This window comes from Solanum pennellii, chromosome 8, assembly GCF_001406875.1.
Source record: "Solanum pennellii chromosome 8, SPENNV200".
Lineage (NCBI taxonomy): Eukaryota > Viridiplantae > Streptophyta > Magnoliopsida > Solanales > Solanaceae > Solanum > Solanum pennellii.
The window spans coordinates 56,643,627-56,654,492 of NC_028644.1; the positions used below are offsets into that span (position 1 = coordinate 56,643,627).

Sequence of the window (10,866 nt, forward strand, 5' to 3'; positions counted from 1 at the left end):
TGCACACATGTAGTTTGATGTATAATGCCTAAGGAAGAAAAAAGTGTATGACATTGGCTGTTCAAGAATTCCAAGCCATTATCTGACCTAACAGTTTTAATAGTTGCTGAAAATTGAGTTTTGATAAGAGAAATAAAAGCTGAAATGAAAGTCACAACCTCACTTTTATACCTCAACAAAAAAATCCAAGTCATTCGTGTATAGTCATCAACAATAGTAAGAAAGTATCGATGACCATTGTAAGTACATTGCTTATAAGGACCCCAAACATCCATATGAAGAAGTTCAAAAGAAGCTATAGTTTTCTTAGTACTAGAATGAAATGGTAATCGAGTTTGCTTTGCAAGGGGGCAAACAGGACAAGAAGAAAAAACTTGATGTTGTAAACTAGGCTTCAGGGAAGCAATCTTTTGGATAACAGCAACAGGAGCATGTCCAAGTCTCAAGTGCCAAACACAAAGATCAAGAGATGCTGTGAAGTTTGAATTGAATGTAGAACTGGAATGAAGTGCAGAAGACAGAGATGATGGCTTGGTAAATGATGGAAGCATGTAAAGACCTCCTTTCTCCTTACCAATACCCTTCATCTTGCCAGTGTAAAGGTCCTGAAAACGGCAAAAGTGGGGATAAAAAGACACACACCAATTTAGTTCTTTAGTTAGTTTGGAAATGGACAAAAGGTTGTATGAGAACTGAGGAATGTAAAGAACATTATGGATATCATGTTTATCAAAGAAATGGACAGATCCAGTGTGAGTAACTTCAGTTTTATGACCATTAGGTAAATGTACACTGTTAGAGGCAGAATTTGCAGGAATAGGATTGAGTAATGTATCCTTGCTAGAAATCATGTGATGTGTAGCCCCAGAGTCCACAATCCAGGGAATTGTATTATTACCTGCAGCAAAACAAGTATTGGATGTAATGAATGTCAAAGGAGCATTATGGGGAATACCTGCCATGTTGGGAAAAAACCTCCTGAGAAGTAGTATCCTTGTCAATCATTTTCAGCAAATGATTATATTGATCAGCAGTAAATGTTGGCACATTTTGACCAAAAAAACTATTATCAGGAGTATGATCCTTAGTAGTGACCTGATCCTCAGTATAAGCCACATTATTTACATGAGGTCTTCTATTTCCTCCAGAAATCTGTGGTCTGTTATTGCCAGAGTCTTGATCCCTAAAGTTTCTGTTATCGACCCCTTTCTTCTTAGTGAACTTGTAGTGCTCAGGATACCCAATTAATCTATAACAATTTGCTCTTGTGTGATTTCTCAGGTGACAATGATCACAGTATAATCTTGTGCTCTGGTTAGATTTGTTGCTGTGAACTGAAGCTAGTGCAGTAGGATCATGAATTTCTAACTTTTGTAGAGGTAACACACAGTTTGATATCAAACTAGACTGCATTCTCTGACTTTCATCCTGCATAATCATGTTGTATGCTTGATTGAGGCTAGGACTAGGAACTGTGAGGAGTATCTGACTTCTCGATTGTGCAAAACTATCATTTAACCCCATCAAAAATTGCATAAGTTTTTGCCTCTCCATGTGTTCTGCATAAACTCTATATTTATCACAATCACATGCTGGTAATGGTACCAAGGACTCATATTCATCCCAGAGGTTTCTCAACTTAGAATAATACTCAGAAACAGTGAATGTTCCTTGACTCATGTTGCTAATTTCTCTATGAATCTGATAAATCCTAGTTAGATTTCGTTTGTCGAACCTCTCTTTCAAATCCTTCCAAACATTATGTGCATTATATGAAAACATTAGGCCATTGGCCAATTCTTTAGAATCTGAGTTTGTGATCCAGGATAACACAAACGGATTACATCTCTCCCATTCATGTTCTAGATCTCCTTTATAGTGTTCCTTTCTACAATTTCCATCAATGAAACCTATTTTATTCTTTGCTAACAGTGCAACTCTCATGGAATTGCTCCACCCAGTATAATTCTCAATACCAATCAATTGTTGAGGAATTAAGATGCTACCTGGAGTGTCGGATGGATGTAGATACAAGGGATTCCTTGGATGAATGTCTGTAAACTTCTCGATCTGCTCTGGATTTGATGTACTCCTCTCTCGATTTGAGGATTCAGATAACCCAGCTGCATTCACCATTTTTTCTGAAGTTTTCTGGTTTCTGGTGATAGATTGAAGGCCGATGCTTAACTGTTCTTCCAATTCTCAGTTGTGCGGAAAAGAAACAGCTTCAAAAAACTCTCTTCATCAGCTAGATCTCCATTAGAACACAAGCTCTGATACCATGTTGAATGTTAATCTTCTAACTGAGTTAGAGTTACAGAAGCAGAGTAAGGAGAAAAATGAATGTAACAGTGAAAGAGAATGGCCAAAACTGCTTCTCATTATCTCCAAAATTCTATTTATACACTAACTATTAGAGAAGAGATGACTTTGATAACTAACTCACTAACAAACTTATTAACAAACTATAACTAACTCACTAACAAACTTATTAACAAACTAACTACATCAATTAATCATATACAATATTCATTTTATCACAAACACAAATGTACAGAATGTGTTTGTGTTTGTATAAAACAAGAAAAAATTGTATATACAAATACAAATGCATATATTTTTTGTCATATACACTTGTGATTATACAAATTGATCATTCCATACTTATCTTTCTCTCTTTCTCGCTTTATACAAACACAAATTATACAATTGATTCTTTTGTATATGTATACCAAAACAGATTATACAATTGTTTCTTTTGTATATATGTATTGCAAAATAGCCATAACTTTATTTTTTATATATGTATTGTGAAATAGCCATAGCAAATATAAAATTTGCTATGAAAAGCAATTATGCAAACTATAGTTATAACATATAAATATAATTTTTGTATTTGCTATAGATGAAAATTGTTCAAAGTTTCTTAACTTCAAACGCGACTATCTAATTTTTTTGGGAAATGGGTAAACTTTTAAAAATATCATAAAGCGAACACTAGTTAAATTTCCACCCAAAAGCGAATAATCGTCCACTCCCAAAGAAGCCCCTAAAATATTTAAATTTGTTGATATTCATAGAATAAAAGCACAAGTTGACCAATTAGGGTTGTTTGATATCTTGTTGGAATTAAAAAAATACTAGTAATGTAAAGGATAATAAAAATACTAGTAATGAAAAGGTTAATTATGATTTATTGATGTATTATTTTATATATGTATTACTTATGCAAAAATTAATTATTCAGATGTTAGTTATTCCGCCCTCTACGTAATATAAAACAATATATAGATTTCCTCACAATTTATACATGTATTAGTTATGAGCGTTTCTAAATATTAATCAAACACCATATTTAATTTTATATATGCATGTTCTATTTCCTATCTACCTATCATACATCACATAAGTTATACATGAATTAATATTATCTCCATTCTTATTTATATGTCATCATTTTTGATTTCACGTTCCTTAAGAAATTAAATAAGCTTACCATTATACTCTTATTTAATACTCCCTCCGTTTAAAAAAAGATGACCTATTTTGACTTGGAACGGAATTTAAGAAAAAAAAAGTAGACTTTTTAATCTAGTGGTTCTAAATTAAAGTTCTGTCAAATGTACCAAAATGCCCTTTAACCTTGTTATCTTAAACATGCTACGTGGAAAGTTAAAGTTAAAGTGTTGCCAAAAAAGAAAAAGAGTCATTCTTTTTTAAACAGACTAAAAAGAAAATAGAGACATTCTTTTCTAAAGGGCAACTTTCACATATAGCAAACAAAAAATTCATATTTGTATGCTATAGCAAAGTTTGCATAATTGCGCTCCATATCAAACATAAAACTGTATAATTCGCTATACATATACGATTGTATAATTCGCTGGCCTATTTCGCTGCAATTGTATAATTCGCTATCCTATTTCACTGTGATTGTATAATGCACAATTGTATAATTCGCTGCCTATTTCGCTGTAATATTTTTATAAAATTTGCTTTGCATACAGTTGAATCGAATTAAAATGTATGTACATTGCATAACTATAAGTGTATAGCAAGAAAATATATGTTTTTCTCTCGCTTTATACAAAAACAGAAACACAATATATACATTTCTGTTGTATAAAGCTAGAGAAAATTGTATTTCACTGCAATTGTATAATTCGCAATTGTATAATTCGTTGGCCTTTTTCTCTGCAATATTTGAAGTAAAATGTTTGTAAATTGTATAATTAAGTGTATAACACGAAGATATATATTTTTGCATGTGTATATACAATTTTCTCTCGCTTTATACAAAACAGAAACAGAATTTATACACTTCTGTGTATAAAGCGAGAGAGGCGAGCGAGAATGGAGAGTGGTGAGCGAGATTTTTGGGAGAGAGACGCCTGACAAATTTTAGCTAACGTTTGCTATGGAGCACAATTAAATCAAACCCTAGCTACTCTATTTATTTTAGGTTATTAGTTTGCTATTATATACAATTTTCCCTTTTTAAAAAGGAGGGAGTATTTTTTAATAACAAGTTTTCAATCAATGAACATAAATCTATTTATTTTGATTTATTAATTTAACCAATGGACAAATATTATTTACTTAGTTTTTCTGTATTGGTCAAATAAATATTTCCAAGGATAATAACTCTCAAAGGTAAATAGGAAAAATAATGTCATTTATGCATTAATTTTGTGAATCGACAAATACTCCTTCGGTTCATTTTTATTTGTCACTATTTGACCTGGCAAACCACACACTCACTAAGAAAGCAATTATTGATATCGTTATTTATCATAGTATCCCTATTAAATTGATGTTTAATAGTATTAACTGTTGAAAAATGATACGCAATGCCTAGGTAAAATATGAAAAAAAAATATTTATTGTCTTTCTTTGATATATCAAAAGTAACAAGTAAAAATGAAAAATATATTTTGGAAATAAGTGACAGATAAAGTGAATCAAAGGAGTATTAAGAGTCATTTATTTTTAGTAAGAACGATACATAAATTAAAAAAAATGAAGTACGTGAATAACTTGCTTGGTACAACCTCTGTCCACTTTCTTATTGTCATGATTTATTTATTTTTAGAATCAAACAAGTGTTATGCCTAACATTTTCTCATCATATTATTTGAAAATATAAATTTTTTGGTTAAAATATCAAATAACGTAATCTAAATTAATTTTTAAAATTATTCAAACTAACTTTTGAAAAACTTAGCGTGATAATTAAAATTGAAGGAACGAAATATCTACCCAGGGAATGAACCTATAGTATTAAACAAAAAATTCCGTCTGTTGACAGCTGCAAAACGCAAAACATACCCCTCGTACTGAATTTGCAAAGACTTAAAAAATCTCATGCCTACCCCACCAAGGCCCGTTCTTATATGTTCCAAACAATCTGCACGTTACGTCCTGCTCTCCCTTCACTTCGTCACTCACACTCCATTGATTTACATTCACTCACTGAAATACACTCTCCCATAGAAAATATCTTCAATTTTCATTAAACAAGTTCAAGAATTTTGCCTACGATTCGTTGCTACACAGACCAGGTAAGAGGGTTTTGGTAAGTCTTTTGAACAGCTCACCATATATATATATATAGCCTTATAACTGAAAAGGGGTATCTGTAAATTTTCAAAAAAAAAAAAATATTTTGTGGCGCCTCCTTGCATATGCCAACAATGTCTAGAGTTGCAGAAAAGTAAAAGGGTTTGTCAGAACAGAATTTCAATTAAAGATTACATCTTTTTACAAGTTGTGATCTTACAATTCTTGTTTTTTTTTTCTTTTTTGAGAAGAATTTAGGAAAGGGTCTTTTTCAGATCTCTTTTTCTAGCATCTTTTCTTATGGCAGATTCAAGAAAGTACATTTCTAGTGAGGAACTGAAGAATCACAACAAACCAGGGGATCTGTGGATATCCATTCAGGGTAAGGTGTATGATGTATCAGATTGGGTGAAGGAACATCCTGGTGGTGATTTCCCACTGTTAAATCTTGCTGGACAGGATGTTACGGATGCATTTGTTGCATTTCATCCTGCTACTGCTTGGAAGTATCTTGACAAGTTCTTTAAGGGGTTTTACCTCAAGGATTATTCTGTTTCTGAGGTATCTAAGGATTATAGAAGGCTTGTGTCTGAGTTCACTAAAATGGGGTTGTTTGAAAAGAAAGGCCATGTTTGTTTATTAACCATGTTCTTAATGACAATGTTGTTTTCCCTAAGTGTTTATGGAATCTTGTATTGTCATGGTGTGTTGGCACATTTGATAAGTGGTGGCTTGATGGGGTGTCTTTGGATTCAGAGTGGGTGGATTGGTCATGATTCAGGGCATTATCAGGTGATGAGCACTCGCGGATTCAACAGATTTGCTCAAGTCCTTACTGGGAATTGCCTTGCTGGAATCAGCATTGCTTGGTGGAAGTGGAACCACAATGCTCACCACATTGCCTGCAACAGTCTTGAATATGACCCTGATCTTCAACACATGCCATTCTTTGTGGTATCTTCCAAGTTTTTCGACTCACTCACTTCTTATTTTTACGATAGGAAGATGAATTTTGATTCTTTTACTAGATTCTTGGTTAGTCATCAACATTGGACATTTTATCCTGTTATGTGTCTTGCTAGAATCAATTTGTTTGCTCAGTCATTCATATTGTTGTTATCCAACAAAAATGTGCCCCATCGAGTTCAGGAGCTTTTGGGGGTGGTTTCTTTCTGGATTTGGTATCCGTTGCTTGTTTCTTTCTTGCCAAACTGGGGCGAAAGAATTATATTTGTTCTTGCTAGTTTCACAGTGACTGGAATTCAGCATGTTCAATTCTGTTTAAATCATTTCTCGTCTGAAATTTATGTTGCACCACTTAAAGGAAATGATTGGTTTGAGAAGCAAACTAATGGCTCTCTCGACATATCATGCCCTAGTTGGATGGATTGGTTTCATGGTGGATTGCAGTTTCAGATTGAGCATCATTTGTTTCCTAGATTACCAAGATGCCAACTGAGGAAAGTCTCTCCCTTTGTGAAAGACCTCTGTAAAAAGCATGGTTTGCCTTACAGTTGTGTCTCCTTCTGGAAGTCTAATGTTTTGACCATCAGCACCCTCAGAGCTGCAGCTTTGCAGGCTCGGGATTTAACTAAGCCTGTTCCAAAAAATCTAGTTTGGGAAGCCGTCAACACTCACGGTTGAGACTGAGGAGCTCAAGGAAATCCATGGGATCATTTCCTCATGATCGATGGATTGGAGAAAAGTGCTGCTATATTTATTATATATTTCTAGTAATGATCAATTGTAACAACAATAATCTTCATCTCCGTTTTACTGGGAATGAATATCTTTGTAATATCTAAAGAGAACAATCGTATTATGTCATTCTATTAAGGCTTACTTACTTGTATTTGATCTTAGATAACAACAAAAAAGTTCATATTGTCCCTCCCAGGTTCGATTTAATGTATAATATCACCAAGTAGTAGCTTTGCAGGTTACTGCAGAACTTGTTTACTGCTCTAGCACCAGGATGAACGTGTCGTGTTTTTGCTGCCTTTTGGCTCTTTTCCTCAATGTAACTTTGCCTAGGCCCTTGTTAGGGTTTGTTGTCTAGTGAATGTTTTGGATTACAGGTTCAAGTTTGTCAAATGTTTTTGTGATATAGGAATTCTCTGTTCTCGTGGCCGTTCATGGCATTCATGTGAACCAGTGTCAATTATCGTTTTGTGCATTAAATTTAGTTTAACACTGTTCGATAACAGTGTTTTGTGTTTGTATGCGATGTTGCATCAAATTGCTTGATAACTTCACTTTGGCAAAGTGGTCCTTATGAACTCTCTTTGCTTGTGGTTTGCAATAGAAGTAATAGTTTGTTGTTTCTAAGATGCCACAGATAGCCTATCTTTGGAGCTTTCTCTAAACTTGCAGGCCAAAATTTGGTTCCATTTGGCTGTCATGTGTCTTTGCTGAAATGGTCAAAATATTAAAAACATACATTTTATATGCTCAGAATCTTTTTGTTATATGCTCGTATCTCTCTACTATTTCCATGATTGGATTTCTCTTTATCTATAAACAAACACTTCATTTCAAGTCCAGCTGGATGTAAAATTTGTACGGTAGATGAGGTATACCATGTCATTGTTGCGTGAGAGAATTTTTAATCTATAGAAATTCATTATGCGGGTCTCTAACTTTTCATTTTCTCTTCCTACTCTGTACCTTCAAGTCTCACCTTTCATTTAGTCCTTCCTCTGATATAGAGTACTTCGTTTTATTGTTCTCTTACTTTATAGCTTTTAAATTTACTAATGAAATTGTTCACGTTTCGCGTGATTATAGGAAATATTTATAAGATAATAATATGTAATTAGGTTAGTATCAAATATATAAGATAATTTAGATAAAATAGAATTTCGTTTTGTATCTTTTTAAGGGCAAACTATTCATATGCATATAGTAGAACAAAATATTCATCGTGGTGATGTAAATGAAATAAGAAGTAATACAAACCATGTCAAAGATCTGTGAAATATTCCATATATTGTATTAGACACTAAATGTATTAATAGTTATGCATTGAATTTAGATGGAAAATAAATAAATGAAAATAAGTGGTGAAAATACAAATCATGCCATATTTGTGTGAAAGATTTTTTTAATTGATAAAAATTCATCTTGAGGGTCTCTAAGTCTATATAACTTTTCATTTTCTCTTCCTATTTTGTATTCCATGTCCCACCTTCCATTTAGTCTTTCCTCTAACATGGAATGCTTTGTATCTTTTAAATTTATTGTTCCTATGACATAGAGTACTTATATCTTTTAAGTTTACCAGTGAAATTGTTTGGTTGTACGTAATTATGTGAAATATTATAAGATAATAATATGTATTGTTTATATTTAGATTAGTATCGAATATATAAGATAATATTGATATTTCTCTTCTTCTGCAACATGATACATTTTTTCATTTTTAAACATATGATATAAAATTTCATTTTGTATCTAACAAAATATTCACCGTGTTAAAGTAAATTGAATAAGAAGTAATATGTTGAAATAATAATATATTGTATTAGACATTAAATATATTAATAATTATGCATTGAATTTATTTTAATTGAAAATAAGGGGTGAAAATACAAACCATGTTATAGTTGCGTGAGAGATATGGATAAAAATTTATTTTGCGAGTCTCTAAGTAATAACTTTTCATTTTCTCTTTTTACTCCTCAACTTCAAAGTCCCACCTTCCATTCAGTCCTTCCTCTGACACAGAGTACTTTGTATCTTTTATATTAATTATTCCCTTTGCTTAGAACACTTTATATCTTTTATTTTATTAGTGATATTGCCTGCAATTCGTGTGATTATATAAAATATTTATAAGATAATAGTATGTAATACCTATAGAATATATAAGATAATCTTGATATTTCTCTCCATGATACATTTTTTCATTTTTTAAACATATAAAATAGAATTTCATTTTGTATCTTTTTAAAGGCAAACTATTCATATATATATAGTAGAAGATAATATTCATCGTGGTGAAGAAAATGAAATAAGAGGTAACTGTTGAGCTAACAATATATTGTATTATACATTAAATGTATTATAATTATGCATTGAATTTATTTGTAAAATAAATAAATGAAATAAGGGATGAAAATACAAATCATGTCATAATCTCGTGAGAGATTATTTTCATCAATAAAAAATTATTTTGCGGGTCTAAGTATTTATAACTTTCATTTTCTCTTCCTACTCCTCAACTCCCAAGTCCAACCTTCAATTTAGTCCTTTCTATGACATAGAGTACTTTGTATCTTTTAAATTTATTGTTTTCTCTGATATAGAGTACTTTATATATTTTAAATTTACTAGTGAAATTATTCGTGCTTCATGTAATTATATGAAATATTTATAAGACAATAATATGTAATATCTATATTCAGATTAGTATTGAATATATAAGATAATATTGATATTTCTCTTCATCTGCAACATGATACGATTTTTCATTTTTTAACATATAAAATAGAATTTCATTTTGTATATTTTTAAGGGTCTACTATTCATGTGTATATAATAGAATAAAATATTCATTGTGGTGAGGTGAATGAAATAAAAGGTAATATGTAACAATATATTGTATTTGACATTAAATGCATTAATAATTATGCATTGAATTTATTTGTAAAATAAATAAATAAAAATAAGGGGTGAAAATATAAAAAATGAAAAAGATATACAATAATTGGTGACTGCATAAATACATTTCAAACAAAAAAGAATGGTGATTAAGACAAATTGTTACATACACAAAAAAAATTGTATCATCAAATTGATATTTTATTTTCAATTACTTTTTTGTAAGAATAATAAAAATGAACTCCTAATCGTTATAATTTTATTTTGTTGTTGGAATAGATAGCTATATTAATTGTGCTTCATAAAAAAAGTTGTAATTTTATTTTGTTGTTGGAATAGATAGTTATATTAATTGTGTTTCATAAAAAAGTAGAATAGTAAAGGGCCAATGATTAGCATTGACAATACACATAGCTAAATTATTTATTTAAATCAAAATTTAATTTTTTTATCAAAGGTAACTAAGTTACTAATACAAGTCAAAGTAATAAAAAAAATCTCTAATTATGCTTCATTTTTTTCGCTTCTACCATCTTCGTTTGCAAGTAGATCTGCCACCATATTTTGATTCATATGTCAAACACGTCATCATATGCAATCAATTGAATAAAAAAATTATATGAATAAATAAATTAGCATATACCAATTAAAAATAATCATATCAAAAGAAAAAAATAAATTTTAACTATATGTAATATATTTGTA

The 10,866-nt window shown here is 31.0% G+C and overlaps 1 protein-coding gene across 4 annotated transcripts; it reads left to right on the forward strand.

The window, feature by feature from the left end:
• Positions 1-5,358: 5,358 nt before the first annotated feature.
• LOC107028997 (acyl-lipid (9-3)-desaturase-like) lies at positions 5,359-7,634 on the forward strand. Of its 4 annotated transcripts, none has more exons than XM_027919181.1 (2): positions 5,359-5,575; positions 5,818-7,634. In XM_027919181.1, exon 2 carries the CDS (start codon positions 5,860-5,862, stop codon positions 7,201-7,203), a length of 1,344 nt encoding a protein of 447 aa, XP_027774982.1. In that variant the 5' UTR covers positions 5,359-5,575; positions 5,818-5,859; the 3' UTR covers positions 7,204-7,634. The 4 variants fall into 4 exon arrangements, with proteins under 4 accessions (XP_027774982.1, XP_015085755.1, XP_015085754.1 ...); XM_015230269.2 differs by having other exon boundaries at positions 5,360-5,561; XM_015230268.2 differs by having other exon boundaries at positions 5,361-5,575; positions 5,811-7,634.
• The last annotated feature ends 3,232 nt before the right edge of the window (positions 7,635-10,866 follow it).